Source organism: Solenopsis invicta, chromosome 3 (genome assembly GCF_016802725.1).
Source record: "Solenopsis invicta isolate M01_SB chromosome 3, UNIL_Sinv_3.0, whole genome shotgun sequence".
Taxonomy (NCBI): Eukaryota; Metazoa; Arthropoda; class Insecta; order Hymenoptera; family Formicidae; genus Solenopsis; species Solenopsis invicta.
In genome coordinates, this window is record NC_052666.1 from 24,635,643 (window position 1) to 24,663,593 (window position 27,951).

A 27,951-nucleotide genomic window follows, 5' to 3' on the forward strand; every position below is an offset into this window, starting at 1 on the left:
AGTAATACTTAATAATGTGTAGCACTTATTATTGTGTTTTTTTTACTATTAATGATTATTAAATGTTACTAAATATTTTGTTATATGAACGAAACATTTAATTATTTCACTAAAGCTTGATAATTATCGTCAAACTCTTTTTTCAGTGTATTTAATAATTAATAGATTAAATTTGAGTTAACCTTAATACATTTCTCAAGTTAGATTGTTTAACTTGAATTTGATCGTTAAATTAATGATGTAAATAGGAGCAGTGGCGAGATGGGAATGATTAAAGAATGACTCAAATTAAGCACAAGTCGACATGACGCAACATCGTACGCAAATAACGGTATTCGCTATTTAAAAACATTTACTGCGATGCACCAGCAGTACGTGGTGATGCTATTACGAGCTGTCGACTGTCTGAGATTTGACACGAATATTCGAGTAACGCGGAGGATTGCGGCCCTCGGAAGGACGTAGGCGTCCCTACGATCCCAATGGAGCTTCCTCTCATTCGAGATCGCAGATACTTTCCCAAGAATGTATTATGCACGTCACGTAGGCGCGACAAATTCGTGAGCAGTGAACGGCAATAGTGGCGAACGTGTTAAGAGTGACCTCAAAGTAAAATTAAAAAAAAAAAGTACACGTTTTTTATAATAAAATTTATGACGTTTCCATCTTTTTCCTTTCATAAGAATCAGTTTATATAAAGATTGTGCGTATAACTCACCGGCTCGGAGAGATAGGTCAACTCCCACAATTCTTTGAGGTCGGCCGTTCCCACGTCGTAGAACGCCATGATAATTCGTTTCCCTTAGCTTTCCGGATAATGCGAACGTCGTCGGTTAAAGGAACATGGTACTCGCCCATGAAGGACGAAGAAAATTAAAGCGCCGACATGCTGTCGCCACGTGGATCCAGCGTTCTTTGATAATCTCGCGATTCGGTACCTGAAAACAAAGATTGTCTCATAATCGTGAATTTATCGATATTATTATATAATAGATAATGTTAATCATCTTGTTTACTAAACGACGAGAGATTCGTAAATACAGGGCGCGCTAATTACATTAATTGCATTAATTAAAGAGATCTCGAGATAGATTTCCCTTGGGTCAAGATTAAAATTTTCCTTCAGGATTAAAATAGAAACTGTTATTGCTGCTATTTGTAGAAAATGGGAGAAAATAAATTCACAGCTTTATACACGCGATTCGGATAAAATTAGATCTAGAGGAGCGAGAGATAAGAGGAACCGCACTTTCGCGACATATAAATAAAATGAAAAAGGACAGAGAGACAGACAGAGAGAGAGAGAGAGAGAGAGAGAGAGAGAGAGAGAGAGAGAGAGAGAATGTGTACGTGTATGTGTGTTTGAACGGTGCGAGGTATAGACAAGTCTCGTTCGATAACAGACAGGCCGGAAAGGTTTATGTAAGTGTCATTAAAAGATCCAACCGGATGTCGGATGTGCTGATCCGGTAAGGAGGATATCGATAAACGGGCGCGACTTATAGATTACGGCGATGCATGCACGTGCGCATCCGTGACCCCAGTGCCGCATACGGTATTGCGCGTATCGTATTATCTGCCGCAGCCGGCCGGTTTTGCGTTTAATGCCTTTTGTCCTATATTACGGGATGATGCATAGCTGCATTACGGGCCGCGGTGCATTCTAACGAGTTCAATGGACCTGTCTTTATGAGCTAAGTATACGTCGCGAGAGAGAAAGAGATAGAGAGAAGGGGGGAGAGGAGCTACTCCGACTGTTACGCGGTAATGCAAACGATATCACAAAATTGCAAGGAAAAGTTATGTTAATTTCATTCTTTTTCTTATATGTATATTCTTCAAATGTTATAGAACGAAATATCACTTTAAAGAGTAAAAAGTTCATGGAATGTTTGAATGCACAATAATAATCGTGCCGTTAGTTTCATTAGATTTTTTGATATTTATCTCAATTTGAATAATTTGTCACTAAATAAAAATAAAAATTCACTCCTATACTCTGAAAAAATACTGTAATAATATAAATTAAAACGTTTCAATGAAACATCGGATATCATTAATATATATAGATTCAACTAAATTTTATTCATCCAATCATGTTTATCATTTTTACTTTTAATCATTTTGTTTCATTAATACTGTTATTGAATTATTACAAGAACATATTTCTAATTAGTTTGATTCAACAGTATTTTTTTCTCTGTTTATATTCCTATTCTCTATTAATGCTATTTTCTACAGAACGTTGCACAAGCTTAATTTTCATTCTTCAGAGATATTTCACTCTATGAGATTCAGAGAATATTTATTATAATTCCACGCGATCTTTTTCGAGCGCGATTAAACGTTTATATTTTACATGTTCAAGTGTTGGAATTGCATTTTCTGAATTTTTTATAACATATTTACGACGGACAAAAATAAATCTTTAGATAATGAATATCAATCGGAGTTATCTTGGAGTGGAACGGAATATCTTAGAGTATGAAGTTCAATTGAACCATTTCTCGGCGCATACATAACACGCATAACTGTCCAGAAATCACAGCGGATGAAACTTAGGGCGCGCCAAGAATTCTAATCGGCTTTGCTCACCATCGGGAAAAGAAATTAACTCGTTATTACGAAGCGCGTCAAATGCGCGTGAAAATTTCTCTTTTAAGATCTGGTCTCTCCTTTATAACTACGTTTATGGATTCTTTTTACGCGTGAGATAATGATTAAAAAAATTCATGCATAGATGAGGTATTAAGTGTTCTTTATGCGGATAAGAATCCTTCTGAAAGCCGATGTTACATGCCATCTCTCATGACTGATGAGAGGATTAAACGCGTCGATGTACACAGAAAAGAAATATTCTATTCAACAATCATCGTCTCACATCGAGCAGAAATGTCAAAAATTTTTTTACAAAATTTGTTAATCTTTATTTAAAATTTCAGCATATATATTTCCATTTCAATATTACAGTAGTCATCTAAAAAGTATAATGTAATTGCTTTAATAATAATAACAACTAGAAAAATTCCAATTCTTGATTCAAAGATATTGCTATTCACGAAAATGATTGTTAAATAAAAATTATTATAGATTAGTTTCTTTGAAGAAGTTGTACAAAATTTCTTCGTGTAAACAAGCTAAATCCGCTTAAAGTCAAATTCTTTAAAAAAGACTTTTATGGTTAGGTAAATTATGTATTTTTTTAACTAAATTAAGTTGAAGTTAATGACTTATAAAAATTAATTACGTTAAAAATCATATAAACGAAAACCTAATTCAATTAAAGTTTAGTTACGTTAAGATTAAATTAAATTAAGTTAAATTAAAAATTAACATTGAAAAGCATTGTTCATATTAAATTAGAAATTTATAAGTTTCTAGAGTTATATACATTATTCAAAACAATTATAATATGGATTATCAAAAAAATGTAATATTTTGTTTATAAATTAAGTTTATATGAAATAGCAAAGAAATATCGTTTTCTATTTGTAAGAATGTACATTTTTGATAAATTTTTATTTTGTATATTGACAAATTTTTAACTTAGGGAGAAAGTTAGTAAATTATCGTTTGTGTTTCAAAAATAACTAATTAAAGTTAAAAATTATTAATTTCATTAATTAACTTTTAACCTTTTAATTAGTTACTATTCAACTCCAAAGATCTTATACATATACGAGCGATTGCTGCATGCAATAGAATAAAATTTTTTTTTCTGTTATTTATTCGGTCGCTAATTTGTGCCGCGGAATATAATCGCAAGGATAATCACAAGAGAACATCGACAATCGACATTACGTATACTACGTATTATTTTAGATGCGGAACAGTTACAGACCAAAACGCCAATTATTCTAAACGACGTAAATATACAGCTAGTCTACTCTCTCCTGAAGCGTGCGCATCGTTCGAGAGAGTTATTCCAAGCATCAACTAATGAGACAGCGAAAATTTTTACCGTTTCTTCTTTTTTTCTCAAATTTTACGGGCTTGTCAACTTCATCGTTTCGATGAAATGACAAATCTGTCCCTCTGTGAAAAACATCGCGTCAAACATTCGCAACGATAACGTAACAATCATCTGTTACTTAACATTTGTGTCACATGCCATATCGCGATATATTGTTATCAAAATTGCTCTTGAAAATTATTTCCGTGTCTATTTCATTACTTCCACGAATCGTCGGAAGGTCTGTCGATAAACGATTTCAGATATCGACATCGAGGCTGCGTGCGTTCTTCACTTTTATTTCTCTTTTTCAATCGTCAGAAATTTTTGCACGCGTTTTATCTCTTACGATATATTTACTTTTTTATAATTTTCCGGTTATTTTTTTTCCAATGTCCGTACTACACGCTCGTTCACGCAATGCGACCGTCCGGCTCGGTTCAGCCGACCTTTCGACGCGCGAACGATTCCACGTAACCGCAGTCGATGCTAATCAAAACTGGTATTTCCGGAAAGAAAAGGAAAGATGCGTCGCTCGGCGGATGAGGACACCGCGAGATCCCGCGCATGTTGCTATCAGCGCGCGATTCGCGTAATTGCGACAAGCACGTGAAGCTTTTATCGCGGACAAGATACGTCAAGCTTATAAATAAATACTATTTTCAGAGAGAGAGAGAGAGAGAGAGAGAGTTTTATCGCTAAGGACTCGATGAAAGTTTCGTTTCACCTTTGGTACGCGCGACTCGAGCACTCCGCAGGCGTCGCTATCGGCGAAGATCCGCGGATTGTCGCTGACAAGTCGCCAAACGCGGCAAATTTGTCTCAATGTGATCGCTCGACGCCGAGCGCACTACTTCGCACACGCGGTTTCAAGCAGAGACGAGCGGGAGGTCGGATCTTCGCGATGTCGCGAGCGAGGACCGTCAATCGGCGAGAGGGAGCTCCACATTCCGCGCGCATCACTCGCGGCGATCTCTCGCGAGCTGAGAATCTCTCTCGGGAACTCATCGCGCTCGATGTTCTCGGCGGCGGCGGCGGCGGCGGCGGCGCGCGAGGAAGACCAGAGGCTCGCGCGCGATGATAGATCCGGTCGGTTGTAATCGGAGCGCACCAGATGGAACGGAGCGCCGGCTCGGCGGCGCGTGCACGTGCACCGGGTCACATCCGCCGCCGTCTTTGCGCGCCGCGCCAAGCCGTCGAGTAGCGGTATCACCGCGCGAGTACCAAAGATTGATAAAAAAAAAAAAAAAAAAAAGAAGAAGAAGAAGAAGAAGAAGCGAAGGGGAGAAGATTGCATGCAGTTGTTACTTACCGAGCGAGAGACGGGCGTGGAAGGAAAGGGAAATCTCTCGTTGACCTGCGGCGCGCGCGCGGGGAATCACAGAGGATAATTCTCTAAGTATGTTAAGGCACAACACTGTACGCCGCTCTTGCGAGCGAGCGAGCGAACTATCCCGGCGACGACGGCTGCGCCAATGAACGCTAAAGAAAGCGGGATCGATAGCCAACACCCGCGCACTCACGAGTTGTCACGGAGCCGCCAATCGCGAGGAACCGGCTGTTTCGCAAATGCGTACGCACTCAGGCACGCACCGAGTATCGGCACGCAGCGATCGATTTTGGAACGGTAACGGCGAAGGTTCCGCCTTGCTTGTTTGCCTGCTTGGCCTGCCTGGCCTGCCTTCCTGCCGATGGAGAACGGTTGTGCCAGACTAGATGCGCGCGGTACGACGTTCTCCGCGTGAATGCGAGACCGGCGGCCGCACGTGCTGGCGCCGCGAGGCACTTCAATCGCTGCCGCTCCGCCAATAGCGGCGAACCACCTGTTACCAGCGTACTGAGCTATCAGTTGAACAGTGAACGGCTGCAATGCGCGCGCAGCCTTATCAGTCGTGACGCGCGTAGCCGAGCGGACATTTAAAAGCGCGTGGAACCGCCCCGGTCTTTCCGATGCGTCTCGTAGACATTACAGCAGACGCCGGTCTGCGAAGAGCAAAACGGTGAAACTGAGTCAGATCGTGATAAGCGATGGTCCCTAACTCGAGAATAAAAAAAAAAGAAATAAATAAAGCTAGAGATACGTTAAAGTTGTCCAAGAGGAAAGTTGTCAATACGGTGTTGATCTTTGAATGCAGCATCCCCTTATTTCTCGGAAACTAAGCATTGTACTTTATTAATATTGATTAAAACATGATCTGGTTAAATAATTCAAGAAATTAAAATCCGTAGTTTTATATATTTATAATTTTTTTTTTCAATCCTGGAAAAAATTTTTATATCTATATATATATTTTAACATATGTGGACATATTTGATATATAATTCTATGTAATTTTATATAATCTTGATTTTCACTTAAATAGTTTAAACAGTAGTGAGTATTTAAACGTAAAAAACGTCTGTATGTTACCAAAGTTTCATAAGTTTTTAAACTTTTGAGCGGACCATCTCCTTTCGTAGATTTCAGGAATGATTGAAATATTTAGTGAAGAATGTGCACAGATATCCAAAAGAGGTTCCCGATTCACATTCCTTTCGACAGATAAGCGATCGATAAGCAATCGTTCGTTTCCTTTTACTTCTCAACTTTTACTTGAGTTCTTTCGAGTCGTCTGATGTAAGAGAGAACGATTCGTTTGCGCTTCGATTCGTAAACTGAAGTCGAATGCGACTTTGTGATGGTAGTTCTTTGATAATAATAGCACGGTAGGGTCTGACAGACTTAACGGTATGCGGGTGCGGAAAGTAATGCGGGCGATCGATGCACGCACCCGCGACCGAGCGCACTGGAGTATGCATCTGATCCCGAAGCATTTAACCGTGATTATTTAACGAGTGATGAAAACGCTGAAATATTTCTTACAATAGACCCGTTCATTCGGTTACATTTCCTGCACTTTGTCCCTTTTCCTTTTATGTACGGTATGCAGGTACAATTGTATTTTTCTTTCAATTTCTTGATTGATAATTTCTTTGAAAATTAGGATAATAAAATTTAGGATAATAACGTTTCTTTTACCCTTATATTCCATTAAATTTTAATATCAATTATCTCAATAAACTTTAAAGAAGCTCTTCGGTTTAACAAAGTGAAGGAAAGAGGAGTAATATAACTTTTTATTCGTATATGTATCTTTTAAGGAGCTTTTGGCCTTGCCTTTAAAATAATAATGTACAAAAATAAATCAATAAAAATAATGATCAATTATTTAAAAATATTTTTTTTATTATTTATAGTATTAATATTATTATATTATTTATAATATTAAACATTTTTCAGTTTTTTTAAAAAGAATTGTTCATAATAATGATTGAGTAAATCATACATTTTGACAGATTTACGTTAGAAATAAAATAAAAAATTTTACGTATTTTAACTCGGTAGTATCTATTCTATCAACGATAGAAAAAGGTATTTCAAATATTCAACTACCTGTCGTTACAATAGTTGTATTGGATTTGGACAGGCCTGGTGAGCGCTCTGACGTTGACCACTGATCAAATAATAAACTGTAATTTTCGTAATTTTCCGAATGTTAAAAATTTAAGGATAGACTCTTAAAATTACTTTCATAAAATGCAAAAAATTGATTTTGTTGACATTCTAAACGATAATGTCTCTTTAAATTATTTAAAACTCTATTCTATAAGACTTAATACTATTTTAGAAAGTCATTTGAAGAAAACTGTTCTATCAAAAAAGGATTTCGCACTTATCATATGAACAAAGTAGATTTGCTCAAATTGGCTAAAACTGTGATATTTTAATATTTATAAGATGTTGATCAAAAATTTTTGTCTTAAGCAAAATTATTTTGAAGGAATCAAAACCCATGTGCTTACATGGTCACCAAAAACGAGAATGGTCATATCATTCGAAAGCAGATGGTGCTCAATAATAATTTCTTAAATAAATTTACAAACATTTATAAGTTCCCCTAAACTGTTTCTAAATTAATCTACAAAATTATTAATGAGCATTTTGCTTCCGACCAGTATGACTATTCTCGTTTTTGGTGGTCAACAAATTTAAATTTGTTGACTTTTTGAAGATATTAAGGTATTATTTATTGTGTTGGTATTATTGATTATATACGCGTCGTTGGCTAAAAAAAACTCATTTAACATTATCGATTGTTGCGATAAATATTGCAAGGGTTTCGGTGATTGAACTGGCTAAGGCACCCAGAAGGAGATCGAGGTTCAAACATTGACCGAATATTTTTTGCAACAAATTCTTTATAGTTTTTGGAATAAGGGGGGATCGTACAAATGTTTGTAGACATCAAAATTATTAAATTGATTAGCAATTTAATTTCATGATATTACATTTCAGGTTCTATTTAAAAGATGTGTTTTCTTTCGAAACAAATATCATCGAAACTGTAAGAGATAGAAAAACATGTTCTAAATAAAAATTGAATGGTTTCAAGAATATTTTGTACCAGTAATAAAAAAAAATAAAAAAAAAATTTATTACTGTTATATAAAAATTTTATTTCTATTCAAACCATTAAATTTTTATTTACAATATTTTTTCTATCTCTTACAGTTTCGACGATATTAGCTTCGAAAGAAAGAATCCTTGAGCCTTAAAACTGACACTCTAGATAATAGCAGAATTCAGACATAGCCCATAAGGAAAGGATTAATTATAAAATAAATTGATAAACTAAGTAATAAAATATATTTTTAAGAATAAATAAAAAATAGGCTTGTATATGCTAACTGCAAAATTATGTTAACAATAAGGTCAAAAATGACCGAGCGAATTGGCTGGAAATAATATATTAAATTGAATATTGTTAACATATATTTTTATGTATTAAACAAAATCTATAAAATTAAAAGTCTAGAATTGAACCCTTCCACTTTATACATTTTTTGGCTTGTTCCCTATAAGGGCATAATATTATTTAATATTAAGTAATATTCCAATTAATATAATACAATATTAAATAACATTAAATAATATTACTTAAATATTAATGTAAATATATATTTTTTTATTATAGTTTATCATACAGTTTATCATCACAAAATCGCCATTGCAATATTTTCTGACTTTAGATATGTGGTTTCGTATTTTTTTAATAATACTATTTGATATATCACGGTCAACGATTTGATATTTAATAGACATTTAAGAAGCTTTTCTAGTTTATTTTGATTATAGTAAATTATAAAGCATTTATAAAGGTGTCTTTTTTAGAGTTCATAATCGATAAACGATTATCTGTGCTATTTAGGTTCATAAAGGCAAAAAAGATCAAGTTTAGTCTATAATACAAGACTATATAGTACGCTAACTATACTCTGCGTTACTTTGTTGAAAACTTTTTTATAGATTTCTATTTATGTACGTACTTGGCGCAGATCGTGTCAAAACGTGCGTATACAGGTTCAAGTTTATCCAATGTAATACGCTTCTGTTTATTGTAAACAAAGGATGAAAACCGCACAGTCATTATCCTATTTAACGCGGCCAATATGCAATGGGAACGAAAGATGAGAATATGCAGCGAGAGAGTCAGCTGGTTCACAGGTGTGATATCATCCGTTGCTTCTGCTGTTAATTATGCCAATTCGCGACGCGTATCGCGACACGCAATTTTGCGCGGAGGGCACGCGGGTCCCGTGTCTAGCGACGCCGGATATTCAATTAGCAGAAAGAGGTCTTGCCGCCTTTACCCGCCTTTGCCCGCCGTCGTCCCCATCGGGAAAGCAAGTCGCGCGGCACGACAGAAATTATCCGGACCCCCGTTTAGGTGCTGAATAAAGTTACGGCGCACATTGTTGCCTGCACGGTGGGATACAATATTCAGCCGGCAGTCCTACGTTTGCACTACTGCCTCGCCTACATCGACACTATCGATTTTACAATTATCTAGCGACATTCCGTCGCGGTATTTTGTCTATGTATCGACATATACATGTTCCTAGTTATCGTACATATCTTAATAATGTGAGCGATCTACGAAAATTTCTCGCGTGCCGTAGTTTTTAACGCGAATCGGCAAGGGGCTGCTAGTATCGCCCTCATCAATAGACATTGCGTGCAAAATAAAAAAAAGGGAAGAAAAGTACACCGAGTCACGAAGGACGCGCCTTACGTTGTTATTTTTAACCCACTGCTATTTGCAACATGCACGCGGAGTGACGCGCGAGAATCCTGGGTTGATTTTTCAAAATAAAGATTTTTATTGGATTTGGATTTTACAATGTAGTCGTTTACAACTCGCAATATCGTTGAATCCACACCAAGTAGTAGAAAATTGTGCATTACCAATTATACACACTTTTCTCTGCGATAGAATTCTACATGCATGCTCTTTTTTTTGTTCTTTTTCGTATCAGGTACAATACAAGGCTGAAGAAAATATATAATCGTGTGATTTTATTATCTCGATAAAAATCTCGATAACGGTACTATCATTTAAAATAGTGTGTGTCATCTGCTCGTTCGTGTCGTATGTCTTATACACAAAGTAACTTATAGGATATATATATGTGTATATGCACGGTGAGAATTTCCCTTAGCATTTACCCTCTCAAAATCATGGTACTCATACAACGTGATTTTTCAAAGGATTTTACTATAATTTTAATAAAATTTAAGAAATTTCAATAAAATCTGTCCAAATTATTTTATAGTATAAAATAATTTGTTTAAATTTTACCGAAAGTACAATGAAATTCTTCGAAGTTCATGTTGCATCACGACTACCGTGATTTTTAGGGTAAATTCTAAGAGGTAATTCGTTCCGTGTGTATGTGTGCATGTATGATTGTGTGTATGTATTTATTACGCAAAATATATTCTAATTTCGGTGTTTCTAATCTCTCCTTCCCTCTCGTTATAACAAAATAAACTTTTAATATATAATATTTCAGCGTACCGATATACAGCAAGTTCAACTTCGCATTTTTTTTTTTTTAAACATTTTTAACACGCATTGCAGCAGCGTACAATTAGTCTATCGCTAATCCGCGTTTAATCGGGGCAATAAAATTGCGTAACGATATAGAATACTTGCGAGACGAGATCAATAAAAACACGTCTCTCGAATAAAACAACATGAAAGTAACGATAATAATAAGCCTTTGAGAACGCTTTTAATCCCACATTAAGACAATTAAGGCAAATAAGTTCAACGTTAAAGTTCACATAACTCTCTTCGTGCTAAAAGACATCGCGTAATAATGGACGCATGCATGACATAACGGAAAGATGCAACAAATATGGTTTATTAGATTATGCGCGACTGGTCGTGAGAACGTCTAGATATTAAATAACGCATACTTAAAATTCCTTCTTTAAAGCAGATCGTAATAACGCATTGCGCATCGACGTCACCAGCTTCTCCAATTCCTCGACCTTCATCTTCAGTATCTTGTTGTCTCTCTCCAGCTCGGTCGCTCTCACGGACATTTCAGATTCCTTCGCTTTCTTGTTCATCCGCGATCTTCGCGATGCTTCGTTGTTCTTTTCACGGCATTCTCGATATTGGACGAGGGCGATGTCATCATCGGAATCGCTCTCGTAATATTTCTTCCTTCCATTTTTATCCTTTGCCTTTGTATTGGTGACGGTAACTCTTTCCCTTTCTTTGCTTCTAGTCGCCACTATTCTCGTCCTCTCGGATCTACGAGACGACGTTACGGGAGACTTTGTCGTGGACGAAGTTATCGTCGACGACGCGCGGGTCTCCATTCTTCTACGCGTCAAAGGTGGCGTTAGTTCATTAATCTCCTCCGTCTTTATTTTTGTGGAGGTAAACGGTAGTGTCGACGACGATGTCGTTGCGATTGGTCTAACTTTCAATATCGTCGAGGAATCTGTAGACACACTGCCTTCCACTGCGCGCATTTCATCCTGTAAAATCAATTTTAAAGGATAAATCGTAGAGAAATTCTCAACAATCGCATGACTAAATACTTTCGATAAATCTATCAACGTACTTCCCAAAGATACGATAGTAAGTCGAAAGTGTCTGATCCAGTTGTCTCGATCGTGCGTAGCTCGTCCCATGTTTCGCGCTGATTTATGGCGTTGTCGATCGACGTCGGGCTGGCATAATCAAAATCGTGATCGTTGGATACCAATGACACACTAACATCTGCGTCATGCTGTTTGCTCGAGGAGGTGCTCTTAGAAGCTGTAGATTCGAGTGACATTAACCACGAGCTGGATGTATTCTTCTTATCATTATTATATCCTAATTTGTATTCGTTAGCGAGTTCCGATGGAGATAGCAGCAAGTGACGATTGTCACTTGACTCTTTAGTCGTCTTAACGGTATCCATTTTCAAATCCAACTTCTCATCATCAGTCGTATTCGTCAAATCTTTTAACAATCCTTCCTCTTCTGCAATTAAAACGCCGTTACCCTCGTATTTCGTACCTAGAACAAGACGGACCCATAGAAATACTCTGTGCCGCTTAGCCTTGCTAAGAAATCGACAAAATTTTATAAAATGTGTACGTAGTATAGAATAAACGTAGATACCTGATAGTTTAAACGTAGTCGATTCACCTATATGAAAATCGCATTGACCCTGGAACGGGTCCATGCACCAACTGCTCAGATCCTGAAAGTGTTCTTCCCATGCGGAGAGTGCCGCGACGTCCTCTTCTTTCGTATAGTTTACTTTTGTGCGCGGGAATACCCAGGGTTCCTTTAGAAGATCGGACTCCATCGTCGGGCTTAGCAGAGGAACTGTCTCCACCTTCATCGAGGTGGCATCTCCCAGTGGCCGCGATCTCACGCCACGAGTAACAGATAACGGAAGCTGCTGACGGTTGCATGATTTTGGTACCTGAAATGTTTGCATTGCCACCATCAATATTCGATCGTCTACCAGATCTGGGTCCGGGTCCAAGAACGTGGCGTGTTTCGCTATCTTCTCTCGAGATCGGACAGTACTTACGTTAAGAACACCTCCTTCCTCAACTGAAATGTTGCTGGTTGTTGGACGTTCGTAGATGGGAGGGATTTTGGAAACCTGAAATGAGGTTGAACCTAATTTAATACGATCCAATTAGTAATAATTAAAAAAAAAAAAAAATTAAAAAGAATAAAAAGAGTAAGAAAAAAAAGAAATAATAATACTAAATAATCGTATCTAATGTTGCATTAAAATTTATTAAATGTAGATACTTGCTAGCTTTTTACTGTAGCAATAACATTCTTCAATGCAGATAATTAATTTAGTAAATAGTTGCTATCTATATAGGCACCGTATCGGTAACAATTCCAAGAATTCAAAATTATAAATGTTTGATGACATGTAATCTGATAAACAATATCAATCGATGTCCACTTTTATCTTCACGTTGCTGAGCAATAAGCGAAATAGTAATTTATCACGATAATGTCGTTATTATATATCGCGAGAGACTGATCCATATCTTACGGATTATAAGATTATACCTGTCGCGTATGTAGAACGTTTGATAAAATTTATATTCTTTCTCTCGCGGGAGATAGAAAAAGAGGGTATCAGTTCAGTGAATTCGAAGCCAGTTGTCATTCAGCAGGATACGGCGCCGAATCATAATTTACGATATATTTCGCGCGCGACTTTGCTTAGTCACCTCCGAATCGCTCCAAAACGTCACGCGACACTTCCTATATGCAACTTATCTTATCTCTCTATACTCTCTTTAGCAATTGCACGTTACACGGCCGTATCAAAGACAAACAGCTTGTTATTTCCGACGTGTTATCGTCACCGACTACAAAAAGGCCTTGAAAATTTCTCCTCAATTCGCTCGCTTCTCTATCGGCCAAGATGTATGTACAGAGTCTTTATCTCGTTCTCCTCCCTTTTGCGAAATTTCGGCTTACGCACGTTGTTTTTTTTTCGAGGCTTATCACAGCAGCGGATGAGGCGGTGCACTGCAGGAAAAGCTACAGTCTGGTCAGACGAGGCCGACTGGTTATGTAACTGGCGTTATGTGTATGTGTGTGTATGTGTACCGTTTGGGCGCATGTGACTACGATTCTCATCAGATCGCGGGCGCGGGTTGCATCAGACCGTCCGTCGCGGTGCTGCGGACGTCGCGTCGCGGCGCGCGATGCGGCATCGTAATTCGCGCACCTGATCGTGTGACCCTGTGCCCTCCCCTTCTCTCTGTGCGTCCCACGCGTTGTACGACGCAAAATCGCAAATCGTCTGTCTGCGGCCGGGAACACTCTCGAAAGAACTATATCCGTACAACCCCAAAATATATAGTCGCGCCACCGACGACGACGACGACGACGACGACGACAACGACGTCAACACGCGTCGCGCGCTTCAATCGATCCCTCGCGACTACGCAGCACCTTTCAACCGCGGAGCCGACGATCTCCGTCTATGATTCGACTCGTCGCGACGACGTTTGTACATCTAAGTCTATCGTCTCGTCAATCGTTACGTAACGAGCGCGAGTCTTTACACGGTGAAAAATCCGCGCGACGTTGGTTGATGAACAACTTACTCACCCTCCCTGAGACGATCGGTATCGGTGTACCTTCCACTTGGACTGGATGGAGCTAGTAGAAAAGAATCAAGAAAGTCCGCAGGTCGATGTCCGCACTGTGCAACTTTGTTTTCACTCGTTTGTCCCTCGCGCGGCTCAATGTGTCAGAATCAGGTGGACGTGCGTGCGCTCGCTGTGTACACTCTGTATCGTGTAGCCGCTTCGATCGTCGTCCGTGAAATGCGGTCGTAGAGGCGGCGGTGCCGGGGTTAAACCACGTCACGGGCCGATGTTGGGAGACGTGAGGCGCGTATACCGTTTGGAATATCGTCATCCGTGGCGAATCAAAGCTGCGCTGAGCTCACCGCCAGCGAATCGGCGCGGACCGCGGTGTCGCCGCGGCGCGCTGCGCCGCGCCGCCCGGAACACGTCATGTGCGGAATTCGAGGCGATAATCTCGCCGGGAGTCGATAATTTATTATTCCCGCACGTTTGCTTCCAACGCGTCGCGGCTGCTCGCTCTCTGGACCGCCGCCGTCGCCGTTTTCCTCCTTTCCTTTTTTTTCTTAACGCTGCACTTTGCCGGTCGTTTACCGGTCGTTTACCGGTTGCAGCGAGCATGTTCCTCAAGCGGTTCTTCGAGCCTCGCCTGGCTCGCACGAAAAGACCGAAAAGATTTTAACCCGTGACATCATTGTTATTTATAACTTGTAACATAACATATTTTAATGATTTCTTTTATCGGTTTTGTATCTAGGTGACTCGTGGAAAAAATAATCCGTAGATTATGGGTAATTGTGTATGTACGTATGCAATTGAAGCATAGCTCGTGAACCACGAGTTCCGAGTTTCTTTTTCGGCAAGAGAAAGCGTGGTGGCCGACTATAAGAGTATTTGCCTCGTGACGAGTGTGAAAACCAGCAGTGCGAGTCACTTTAGTGAAAGCGAATGAATCAATAGGACCTTTTAATTAAATTTTGTTCACTCTCCAGTATTTCCTGCCCTATAACATAATACTCGTATTTTGTTACATTATTTTGTTAATTTTTAAAGAATGTCATATTAAAAAGAAATGTAAAGTATTGTAGCTAGTTTACATTAAAACTTTTGTGAACATGACAGCGCAGTTGCAAAATTGCTGTTTCAGAGCAGTTTGTTCCGTTATCGTTTCTCGGTGCAGCCGAGTTGCGATAGGCACTTCCACTTGGTGGCTAGATGGAGTTGTAAGTGCAAATTCAAACCAAGTACAGTAGTTAGATATTGCTTATCGCTATATGTAACGTTCTTCCTTAAAAGATTGTGATGATTAAAGGTAGAATAGCAAACAATATTTTGCGATTGTTTCAAATGGCAGAAAATTACTATGCTTTTTTCCTTTTGCATTTATTTTTATCTGACGTATTTATCATTTTGTAAACCGAATTTATTATAGAGGAAACTCGAACTTCCTAAAACAACACTTGTGTTTCTTGTAAACTAAACGTTGCATTAATACTAATTTAATACAGATAAAAACATGATCTTATGCAATTAAAGAAATAAAAATTCATAGTTCATAAATTTATAGATTCTTTCTATATAAAATATACTAAAAATATATTTTTGAAAAGCGAAAATAAAATTTGCACGATTTTTTTTTGCAAAATTTAGGAATTTTTTTCTCTTAGTGCGGTTGTCAATTTTAAGGTCCAATTTTTTAGACACTTTTCTTGAATTATATTGCGAAAACATTACTTATTAAATGCGAAACAGCACTATAAAAATTATACTATTTGATAGAAAGTAGTTTCTAGTTTGTGTTTTTAAAGTTTTATTTTTAACTTTTGTTTAAAAAATATTATTCGAAAATGGTAGGTATATCAGTACTGGTAACTGGTAACTTTCCTCTATGAGCTAACAAATTTTATTTAAAATAAGATAGAGATTTGTTTTGTTTCATTACAAAAAGACTTCGGGGATAATTTATGATTACGCGATGTACGCTTTCTGAAGACTATTTCTTCCATGAATTCATATAAGGAAACTTGAATAAATTGAAGGGTCTCGGCAGTGACGCATTCCGTATATCAACGACCTCTCCTTTTTCGCCCACATATGTAATTATCATAGCGTCTTGCAAACTACTACAATCTCCCAGTTGTGAAGTGGGATTTCCTATATGACATCAGGTAGCTTATGAGGTGTTTTAGTGAGTTGTTGGATCTTATTTTATAATATTAATATTTAATATTAAAGAGTGATAACATTTGATATTAAATATTAAAATGTAATTATATATATATATATATATATATATATATATATAATAATTATATATATATATATATAATCACGAGATTGAGAAAAAAATTTCCAAAATTTAATTTCAACACTTTTTTTAAAATTATCATTAACAAATATATATGCAACATATGAACGTGCGTCAATTGTTTCTTTGATTAATACAGGCACATTCTCGCATTTGAAATTACATTCAGTATGAAATAAAATTGCTTTTTAATACATTACTTTTATAAAATGCGGAAGTTGTTGTTCAAACGAGTAAGAATGCAGATCCGAAGGTTTGAAGAGAGAGTTATTGAGTGTTAATATTTTTTCAAGTTTTATAATCTGTTTATGATAAGCTCGATTCTGCGAAATTCTTATCTCTGACTAAAAGTGGTTATCGATGAAATGCAAAAGCAGAAAACGCGCTTGACAGCAATGATGAATCAAGAACACGGTGGAAATTATGAAGATCGCATTGAAGTATTAATAATTTATTGAATTTATTATAAAAGCTTAAAATTTAGTTTTACCGAATATTAATAAATAGTAACCAAGCTTTGCCTGTTTTAGTTCATAATTGCTTTAATGACAAAAGATTACGAGAAGGCTCGTGACGTTGGAGATCGATGTAAGGATTAATCAATTATAACAATTTTTATAAACTATTATTTAATTTAAAAAAATTTTTGAATTATAGAAAATATAAATCACATATTAAATGCAGAGATGGGAAGTCGACTTTTCCCGTTACTTTTCGTTACTTTTATTTTTTCATAACAATGATTGGATAATGGCATTACAATTTACAATGATAACGTTATCAATGATAGCGTTATCATTACAGTTATAAAAATTGCAACGTCATTACCAAATTATTATTATAAAAGATAAAAGCAACGAAAAGTAACGATAAAGTAATGACTACCCATCTTTTTTTTAAAATACAAATTTTATTATTAACAGTGTTAAAGCAAAACCGGAACAACGTAGATGTTGCTCGTGCTCTTAATATTCTGCAGCATAAAAGTAAACAAGGAATTTTCCTCATTTCTTATTCCATTCTATTTAAATATATTCCGTGCTGTTCTACTTTCGTTTAACAGAACACGAAGAATGCGAAAGGTCAAGTGTAATTGAATCTGACAGTATTCGTAAAGGAAGTGACGCGACCGATGGTGACGATATCGATTTTACAGACAACAATGCAGTTATTGCTATCGACCCAGCAATGGCAAATAAAATCGTGTCACACGACATGTCTCGACTGAATAATGAAGCCAGGAGTCATCTTGATTTTAAACGGAACATGCACAGAGTAATACTGATAAAGACGAATAAAAAGAATATTCAAGCAAAAGATTTGACGAAATGTTGAAAATATTATCTTACATATATTACATGGAATTTTTTTGAGAATTCCTTCAAAATCATGGGACAACATGGTATTTCAAAGAATTTTATTATAATTTTAGTAAAATTTAATTATTTTCTAATATAATTTGAAAACTATTGTATTATAAAAATTTTTTACTATAATTTTAATAAAATTTAACTAAACAATTTTATGATACTTAAGTAGTTTTTGATTAAATTTTATTAAAATTATAATAAAATTTTTCGTAATATTATGTACAATCTTACAATTATTATTTGATTTTGAAAGTAAATTTAAGAAAAAATTCTGTCTGTGTGTTTAAAATATGAGCACAAAACATTAAATAAAGCATAAAGCATTAATAAATAATGTAAACAATATAAATAAAATATAAGATAAAAATATAAATAAGGAAATAAAATATCCATCTTTTTACTGAAATACATTTTATTAATAAAAAACAACTATTTGTTAAAGTTTTTACAACATAAATGGAAAACAGGTGGTAGGCATCGTTTGGTGCACGCTCGCCGCGCAGGCACAGAGGTCATCGTTTGTCACACTCGGCGACTCTACACATTCCCGTTTTTTTTTTTTTTTTTTTTTTTTTTTACAGAGAGATTATCATCGCATTAAAGAATATGAATATAATGCTTCCAATGGTTTTTGGTCATCACGAATGAACCGATCTTCTTGGCGAGACTTCCCTTCTCCCTTCTCAACTTCTTCTTTTCCACAGTCGCTAAAATCGAACTCAAAATCTCATCAAACTTCCCCGTTGCGCTCGTCGCGCGCCCGCACACTATTATATTACAACGTGATGCGTATACCTTCCGTGTAACAAAATATAAATCCACGTACGTATAGTTATATTAACATACAAGCACACTGTTTCTCTCATGTACGCACCGTCGATCGTATGAGTTAATAAAAAAAAGAGGGGATTGGGGACGGAGGGAGAGGGAGAGGGATGATGATATCGGGTGGTGTCGGACTGGTCCTTAACGTTCTATTAAATTACAAAAAATACAACCTCGCGCATAAAAGTCTCTTTAATCATTGAACACGCATCGAATTTCACTTCGAAGGACGAACGGACGGGTTCTCCAATTTCTTTTTTCTTTCACGGCCCTCCGGCGCGTCTCGAATTTGCTGGACGCGTGCCGAAGCGACGATCGGTGCATCATCGGTCTGCCGATCGTCGTTCCAGGACTCTTGCGTCACTCGCCAGCTGTCGATCGAAGCGCATCTCTTGCGTCGACGCGACGCGAGATCTCGCGATTCCGTCCGGGCATTTCTCTTTCTCACTCTCTCTCTCTCTCTCTCTCTCTCTCTCTCTCTCTTTCTCTCTGTTTCTGTCCCACATCCGGTCGCGCGATCAGAACGATCGCGGATCTCGCGTGCGACGCTGTATTGAATGGTAATGTAATAAATAACAAGATCCGTCGATCGGTCGAGGAGCAACGACGACGACGTCGCTCGAAGGATGAGATATCGTCGTCGTCCCGTCTGATTACACTGATATCTCCCGCTTTTTCGTATTCTACGTTGGCGTGAAAGTCATTGTTCTACCCGGTCACTGGCCTTCGCTGTCGCTGTCGCTCTTATCTGCAAAATGGATATTTCGTAATGTTATTTGCTGCGCCGCACGCTCGGAAACGTTTCTGAGATAGCGCGTTGATGTTTCCAATCCATCGTTATTTATATAGATATATAAACAAGTAGAGCGGAAATTTGTTACATGTCTAATGACTGTAAAAGGACGAAGGGAGCATACACAGGCTTAAATTAATTAATAAATAAGTAGCCGGTTGTGCGCGAGGCGTGTCGCATCCGATCCTGTTGGCAGTAATTTTCGGACGGCGGCCGCACATTTGATGAGCCGGCACGTTGATTAGTAGTATGATTACGAGGGTAGTTGCGGGATTGTACCTTTTTTACCGGTATACGCGTGACGCTTCAGTCTGTCATAAAGATCGTCTTTCGTGCCGTAAATACTGGCGTTCGATCGGGCAAGACTGTTCATCTTGCCACCGTTGTGCAGGCTCTCTGTAAAAGAAAAAAAAAACTTGATGAGCACTCTTAATATTGCAATTTAAATTATATGTAAAATATTCACATGTATTTTTTTGTTATTTCTATCCTAGTGAAAAAACTTAATGTTTCACTGTATTATATTTTTAAGAATTTTTAATATTTTTAATTTATGAACATTTCTGAAAGATATCTTAAACTTCTTTCAATTTTATGTTTTCTTTTGAAATTATAAAATAAAAAATTTTATAATATTTTAAAACTTATATAGAAAAGATGTAGAGTTTTTCATCACTTCTGAAAAATGTTATATTTTAAATTTACGAAAATTTAAGAAAAATATCTAAAACTTCTTTCTTTTTTTGTTTTGTTTGGAAATTAGAAAAGAAAATATTTTTAAAAATCTTAGAATATTTCAGAGTTTACATAAAAAAGATATAGATTTATTTCAGCACTTGTGAGAAAAGTGTTTTGTAAAATAAAAAATCTGAAAAATTCTTTTAAAAGTTATAAAATTGTACAGAGAGAAAAATTCTAAAGAATTCTAAAGAACAATTTTTATCAGGGCACAATAGATATCAATATTGTGAGAATAAATAATTTGCAACAATATTATGTCGTTGAAACTTGAATTGTAGTCTTGATTTCGTGCTTGGAATATTTCACACAATGCTTACCTTTCATATAAGTTTCGTTATAGAAATTGGGCATTTCCCAGCCATCCTCCTCGTCGTCGTAATAATGAGCGTACGTGCTGTGATGTGACGGCGCTATCGACTCGGCGTACGGCGTTGGCGCACCATAATAGAAATTTACTTGGGAACCGTTTTGGTCGGTTGCCGGAGTAAGCATCTTCTTCGGCTCCTTTTTTCTAGAGGCTCTGTGAAAAAGAAAGATATCTCATTACTGATAAAATGATAATATATATAATACGATTTATATCTGAATAATATTATTAAAAAATTTCTTATAATACACGAATAAAAGAGGATTATCTCTTGATATCGCAGATACTATCGTTATCACGTGTATAGATTAATCGAATTTTTTTACGAACCTGACGCAAATCATCCAGACGAGTAGCACGACAATAATTATCAGAATAACACCTCCCGCTATGCCGCCCGTGATGTAGAAGAATTCGGACTTCTCTGTACAATGTTTGCCTGTGAAGCTGCCGCTGCATCTGCACGAGGGTTGTCCGCGCGAATCCTTCAGGCAGACACCCTCGTTGTCGCAATAGCCCAGACACACGTCCGTGCACACGGTTCCGGTGCCGTTGTATCCAGGTTTACACTCGCATTTAAAGTCGCTCGTCTCAGGTATAAGCAGACAGTACGCGTTTGCGTCGCAATGCATTTCTTCGCCGCTGGTCTCGCAAGGATTCGTGCAGTCTGACTTGCTTGTCTGTTAACATATGTAGACATTATTCGGCATATTATTTTAATTTTTTATTTATCGATAAATAATTTTATCTTAAACTTTATACCGAATAAGCATTTAAACATACAAATACTTGAACTCAAGTTCTCTACACTGAAGGAAAAATGTTAACTTAAGTAAATTTATTAATTTGATTAAATTTATTCAATTCAAGTATTTACAAATTTATAATTTGAACTAATGTTTAAATATTTCATATAATTAAATTAAATATATAAATACTTGGATCAAAAACAATTTAATCAAGTTGAAAATTTTACCGAGTTAACAACTTTTTTTCTCAGTGCGTGTAAGGAAATTTATTTATTGATATTTTAGAGAAGAAAAACTTACAGCAGCAGATCCTTTGGTACTGGTGTTCGGCGGGCATGGGATGCAGAAGGTTTGCTGCGGCTCCGATTGATAACTTCCTTTCTTACACTCCACGCACTCGTTAAGAGTACCGTTGAGGAATGTTCCGGGTTCACAGACAGGGAGCGAGCAATCCTCAACCTGCGCTGATCCCATGTTCGGGGTGGTTCTGCCGAGTGGACAGGACTGACAGGCTGCCTGCACCCCTTGGGTTCGATACGTGCCGCGCGGGCAAGACTCGCATTTTCCTTCGACGGCCAACTGCTGTCCGGACCCGCACTCGTCTCGACATTCTTCCCGCGAGACCGCTTCACCCGTTCTCGTGGTCTTTCCGAGGCCGCACAGCTGGCAGGAGAAGCTTCCCTCATTCGGTTGGTAGAATCCATGGCCGCAGTTACGGCAGAGACCGAGTACGTCGTCGTAGTACTTGCCGGCAGGACAACGCTCTTTGCAGTCCGCCGCGCTACGCGCTCCAGGACCCTCGGTCACGCTGGGACGGCCGGCGATTATTGGGCAGGAATTGCACTTTAATTTTCCGGACTCGCTCTGGTAAGTGCCCACGGGACAGGACACGCATTGCTTCGTCTCTTCGTCATAGAAAGTGCCCACCGCACATGGTACTGCGAGTAATTGATAGTGAGCTTTGATCTCAAGTGCTTTTATCAATATATTTTATTATTGCAAAAAGCACATTACAATATTTATGAAATACAAATAGTCTGTAAGTATATTAAATGATTTTAAGGAGTGATTCTTCATATTGGTTCGAGACAAATATTTGATATGTTATGTTTAAAATCGTTTAGTTTCAAAGACTGTGTCAAAGTTGGAGGACATCTTTTAAAATCTTTTAGAATAATTAAGGACTATCCTGTACATTTTCTAAAATTCAACAGAGATATTCTTTTATTTCACGGACAGAGATTTGATTATTTCGAAGAAATGATTTTTCTTGATAATTTATAAAACACAATGTCTTACCACAATCCGGTGCCATAACAACTTGACCAATAGGACAGGCGTAATCGGATTCCAAGACAAGAGATGCGGGATCTGGCACTGTATTAGGTAGAATGTCGTGAACGTCGAATTGGTCCTCTTCCAAGATCAGTTTTTCAAGCAACGTTTGTACAGTAGAACGCTCGTTCGAATTAGCATTCAGAATCGGATCACTGCGAAATATAAGCGTGAGTTATCGTTTTTTGTAAATCGATGAAATGTTCGTGGTAGCAACAGGCATGGAAGGGTTTTGCGCAAATATGTACAGCCGTTATCTCGAGGAGAGTATAGTTAAGGCAGCCTTGTCCAGGATCCTCATCAGTGGACTCGTGTACCGCAGGTTAAAACCGCACTCATACCCTTAGCAATTTTAAATAATATACGCAAATTTCTATATTCATTCGTTGTCGTTGTTGATCATGTACGTTATCAAAATTGGAATTGTAAACCGAGGCTGTTGAATCACTTACGTGAATGCATGTCACAGAATTTGAAATAGCAAAATAAATACATAAATCGAATTAGAGAGACTTTTTTCTAGAATTTATCTACAAAACCATGATAGTTGTGAAACAACATGGGATTTCAAAGAATTTTATAATACTACTGATGTCCCTTTCCAAAATTAACATTTGATTTTAGTTTAATTTATTTGTTATTTTTTTCTAAAAATTAAAAAAGATTATATAACAATACATACTTTTAGTGTAGCGAATAAAATTTAAATATACTAATCAAGAATTTAGTTTTTATAAAAGCTGAATCAATTTTGCAGGTAACAGCGATTTTTACTCATATTTGTACAAAAGATTTGATATATAATTTTAATTTTAATAATTTGTAAATTTTATTAAAATCTATTTAAAATATATTTCACATTTTAATAGATATTAATAAATTAGAGAAAACCGCTTAAAATTTTTCAAAATACCATATTGTCCCATAACTATTATAATTTTGAGAGTAAATTCTAAGAAAAAATTCTTTCCATGATTTATATATTATTTTTGACAATCTAATCAAATAATTTCTGTGACGCCTGTAATTGCATATGCTTGAGTTTTTGATTCTGTAAGTCAACATCATCTTCTAACAAAATAATAGATAAATTTCTTTTGAACAAAATTAAAATATGTTAAGCGACTTCACAGCTTGGTTACACATTTTGATTTTGTTACATTGTTATCATTGTTGGAAAATATGTGAACACCTGATGCAGCTCGCTACGATGACGTCCCACCTGTATGTATGGTGATCGGTCGTGATCAGTTAGTAAGAACGTGCAGCTTTTACTTTCGTACAGCTATTAGGCTTGATCCCTGACACTTTGCTAGCTGTAGGATTAGTCGTTAGTATGATTTGTCCGATGAATTTTCGATGCTTATTACCAATCTAAGAGTTATGCGCTATTATCGCAGGAGACGAAGGAACACTGAAACGTGATTAACGCGGGAAATTATGATAAACTGTATGAAGGGTAACGTATTAGAGATGATAACAAATGGCGGGCAAGACAATGTAAATGAATTGAGTCTCGCTGGCATGAATCGAGCTATCCTTACTTTATCGCTGGGAACGAGATCTCCACCTCGTAGGTGTCACTGCCTTGGCGACCCTTTCTCGTTCTATGATGCAACACAAGTAACAAAAATACTCAGTACGAAGGTATACTGTAAGCGAAACGCGTGACGCGGACAATGAAATAAACACTGACTGCAGTATCGAATAATTAAGCGATCGGTATGATCGAGATACAAAAGCAAGCTATGATTTACACGTACTATAAATTATTTTAAATAAGAGGAACACACATTTATTGCGATGATTGAGTGAACGTGGTGTTTAATCCTGGTGGAAAAATTTTAATAAAATTTTGATAACATTTTATATTTATTTTGAAACATTTTGATCAGTGATTTTATCAAAATTTCAACAAAATTTTATAAAAAGCTCAACAAACTTGTAATAAAACGACAATAATAAATTATTAAAATTTGAATGATATGTTATTGATTTGTTAATAAAGTATCTATGATTTTTCGTTACAGATTAAAATTTTCAGTATAATTTCCTTACTTTCTTATTAATTAATGTTAATAAATTTTTATTAAAATTTCATTGAATCGTCATTAAAATGTTATCTATTTTTTGTTAAATGCAGAAAATTATCTTTTCAAAGAAATATGTATAATTAAAATTTTGTTGCATATTCATTGAAATTTTATCAAACATTTATAGAAAACAAAGTTTGTAGAAATTTTTATTAAAATTTTCATACCAGGGAAAAATTGTAATTTGCATGTGCAAATGTTTCAACATTTTCTAAAACGTTTGATAATTGGAAAATCATAAATTTGTGTACACTTACGGTTCCGCGGGCACAGCAGCAGAAACGACGTACGTTCCACCGTCTTCCTCGTTCGTTTCTCTCGTTGTACGTATGCGGTGATCGCAATTTACGTCAATATCAAGATTCTTGCATTCGCGAGTGCCTAAAAAAAGAATAAGTGAAAGTGTAAAAAATTAAATTAATGTAGAAAATTACATGTAAAAAGTATACGTATTTTAAGTATATGCCTTTTTTGAAAATATAATTTCTTAATTAAAACAAATAAAATATAATACTTCCATTTTCAAGAAATTCAGTGAAAAATAACATTTTGGTCATAGTTTTATTTTTTTTTTAAATTAAACAAATAAAGTGGAGAGGTCAAATTTTTAATACGATAGTCAAAGAATTATTTTGACTAATTTTAGTTAAAATCCCATTGTTAGTAAATTAATGTCCTATTATATTACAGTGTCGTTTGGCATAGAATTCAATTTAAATTTTGAGGGTCACAAAATGGGCGAAAAAACTTGTGTTTGATTATTCTGTCATAGATGATAATCCATTTGTAAATTTCGTATTACCTTCGTAAGAATACGAACAGAAATTCCAGTCTCTGTTCAAAGAGTTCACGGCATTTCGAACCTTTTGTTTGAGTACACCTTGGCCGGCCTCATTGCAAAGCACCGATGTGGGGAAATTCATTTTAATTCTGAAAACCCTTTGAGCTGACGCAGCGCCTAAAACAGAATATATATGTTAATTTATCCAGAAAATAAAAGCACTGTGAAAAAAAACGAATCAAATGCTTACTCGTACAAGCTGGATACACCAAAGGTAGACTAGGATTACTGGTGGGTCTCCAGAAGCCTTCTGCACCGCACGTGTAGAATTTAGGGACCTCTTGTGAGAATCGAAGTCCGGCGTTGCAGCTAATCTCGCAGACCTTGAACTGGCCGCCCGAGCCCCAATCTTTGCATTGTTGCGTACCACCAATAGGATCGTCCAATAGTGGGCAAAAGTTGACTGCAATAAGAATTCACATAAATTTAGAAAATTTACGCGCACGCAACGAAAAAAACTATTTTAGCGTATATTGGACAAATATTGACTGAAGAGATGACTTTACTTACACAATACGTAAACTTTAAAGCTACAGCTAGCGGAGTTTCCGGCCTGATCGTAAGCCACATAGCTGATATCGTAGGTGCCCCATAACAGAGTTTGTCCAGATCGGTGTCCATTCTTCTCCTGGATCCTAACGACGCCGACATTGTCACTGAAAAGTGGTTCGTCCCAGGTGACGATCGATGATCCGTTCTTCGCAATTACCCAAAGATCGCCCGGGCAGTGCTCCACTCTGGGTGGAATCTTGTCGGCCTCGAGTTGCTGGCATTTGTTGCCGCCGTAACCGAGTGGACATACTCGCTGCCCGCAGTGCGACGGCACGACTCTCTCGACACCACCTACGGTCTCGTCGTATCCTGCCCACGTCAACACCAAGCCTTGATAAAGAACCGGTTCCGTGCGGCAATCGCGAACTTGCTTCTGAATCTCGTTCGTTACGTGCAACGCACGACCCCAGACTTGCACCTTGGTCAGATGGCCTTGGAAGCCAGACTCCGTGTAACCTTTCGTAGTGTCGCTCTGCGGTTTTCCTAATACTGTCCATGCGCTGCAAAACGGTTTAATTATCAATGAATATTCATTTTTAAATATTATAAAAAAGAATTATCGGAGAAACATTGAGGAAAATGTTTCTCTAGCAAACCACAAATATAACTGCCATATAATATAGACACAATGTAATGGTAAAATCGTTACATTTATGTACATTATATAGCAGTTATATGTGTCTTTGTTAGGTTATAATTTTTAACATTTTTTTTCTGAAAAGACACTTACTATGCTGGGAGTGATCTGCCACTACCGTAGCCCTCAGTCTTGCTAGCAATGAGGCCTTCTGTGATTAAAATGAGTTCTCCGCTATTCTCACCGTTCCAGACAACAGCGACGTGATGCCATTGTCCGTCATTTATGGTCGCGTATTCTCTGAATGGCAGGTAGACATCTTGCAGGTCGTGGAAGAGAGATACCTGGACACCATTACTGTGTGCCTGGATCATAAGTCTTCGGTTCGTTGGAACGTGCGGCGAACTAAAGAAAAGACGTTACATATGTATATACACGTGTGCTACATTATTTGAAAGGAGGATAATGAATTATGCTAGTTTCAAGCGTAACAAAAGCGTAATTGAACCTATACCTGACGCTGTAAAGACTAAAGAAAATTCCAGCTTCGTCTTTCTGAGTAAACTGCACCCACATAGCGATAGTTAGGCTCTTCGTGGAGCCAGTGAAGAATGGAATGACCTGGGAAGCACTGCTGCGTCCCGGATCACTGAAGTACAAATCGTAGTCCACTTGGATAGCTGTTAAAACCAGGATTAAACGATATAAAAACTAATCATCCAATATAATATTTTAAAAAAAGTAATTCGAGAGAAACGTACATTTTCTGCAATCATCGCCAGTCAGATTGAACGGGCACTGGCAGAAGAATTTGCCTGTGAGATCAATACAGGTTGCCGATGGTGGGCAAGAATTCTCTTTGCAATCTATTATATCTTCCTCGCAAGTTTGGCCTATGTAAGATAATTAAAGAATCAATTTTTTTTAGAAATAATTCCAGTTTTTAATAAAATTTTTAATAAAATTTCAATAACTCTTTA

At 36.9% G+C, this 27,951-nt stretch overlaps 4 protein-coding genes across 7 annotated transcripts in view; 1 reads left to right on the plus strand and 3 right to left on the minus strand.

Moving 5' to 3' along the window:
* The window catches only part of LOC105197206 (cyclic AMP response element-binding protein A), a 39,918-nt gene extending 34,144 nt beyond the window's left edge, over positions 1-5,774 (minus strand). Inside the window, exons 1-2 of one of the 3 annotated variants that reach the window (XM_011163477.3) lie at positions 5,265-5,774; positions 719-938 (exon numbers count right to left, since the gene is read on the minus strand). In XM_011163477.3, the coding sequence (XP_011161779.1) occupies positions 719-787 (69 nt within the window). In that variant the 5' untranslated portion in view covers positions 788-938; positions 5,265-5,774. Of the gene's footprint in view, positions 1-718; positions 939-3,961; positions 4,563-4,679; positions 4,996-5,264 lie in introns of those variants that run through there. The other 2 variants (XM_026136864.2, XM_039447646.1) reach the window with 2 other exon arrangements.
* A 4,355-nt stretch (positions 5,775-10,129) lies between these two features.
* Positions 10,130-14,684, minus strand: LOC105197254. The gene is made up of 5 exons (XM_026136865.2): positions 14,443-14,684; positions 12,884-12,958; positions 12,463-12,772; positions 11,915-12,357; positions 10,130-11,828 (listed from the first exon to the last, which is right to left on the minus strand). Exons 3-5 carry the CDS (start codon positions 12,686-12,688, stop codon positions 11,256-11,258), a joined length of 1,242 nt encoding a protein of 413 aa, XP_025992650.1. The 5' UTR covers positions 12,689-12,772; positions 12,884-12,958; positions 14,443-14,684; the 3' UTR covers positions 10,130-11,255.
* Positions 14,685-16,831: 2,147 nt separating this feature from the next.
* On the plus strand, positions 16,832-18,443 carry LOC105197207. Its single transcript, XM_011163479.3, has 4 exons — positions 16,832-17,168; positions 17,259-17,316; positions 17,652-17,714; positions 17,792-18,443. The coding sequence occupies exons 1-4, from the start codon at positions 17,094-17,096 to the stop codon at positions 18,061-18,063; spliced, it is 468 nt and encodes a 155-aa protein (XP_011161781.1). The 5' UTR covers positions 16,832-17,093; the 3' UTR covers positions 18,064-18,443.
* Positions 18,444-18,648: 205 nt separating this feature from the next.
* Positions 18,649-27,951, minus strand: part of LOC105197255 (sushi, von Willebrand factor type A, EGF and pentraxin domain-containing protein 1) — a 49,867-nt gene continuing 40,564 nt past the window's right edge. The window contains exons 24-37 of one of the 2 annotated variants that reach the window (XM_026136846.2): positions 27,733-27,864; positions 27,486-27,651; positions 27,125-27,376; positions 26,353-26,894; positions 26,033-26,245; positions 25,804-25,959; positions 25,259-25,382; positions 24,453-24,515; positions 22,873-23,063; positions 21,874-22,511; positions 21,155-21,504; positions 20,775-20,977; positions 19,996-20,112; positions 18,649-19,671 (exon numbers count right to left, since the gene is read on the minus strand). In XM_026136846.2, coding sequence (XP_025992631.2) covers positions 19,640-19,671; positions 19,996-20,112; positions 20,775-20,977; positions 21,155-21,504; positions 21,874-22,511; positions 22,873-23,063; positions 24,453-24,515; positions 25,259-25,382; positions 25,804-25,959; positions 26,033-26,245; positions 26,353-26,894; positions 27,125-27,376; positions 27,486-27,651; positions 27,733-27,864 — 3,179 coding nt within the window. In that variant the 3' untranslated portion in view covers positions 18,649-19,639. The remainder of the gene's footprint in view (positions 19,672-19,995; positions 20,113-20,774; positions 20,978-21,154; positions 21,505-21,873; positions 22,512-22,872; positions 23,064-24,452; positions 24,516-25,258; positions 25,383-25,803; positions 25,960-26,032; positions 26,246-26,352; positions 26,895-27,124; positions 27,377-27,485; positions 27,652-27,732; positions 27,865-27,951) is intronic. The other variant, XM_039447645.1, reaches the window with a different exon arrangement.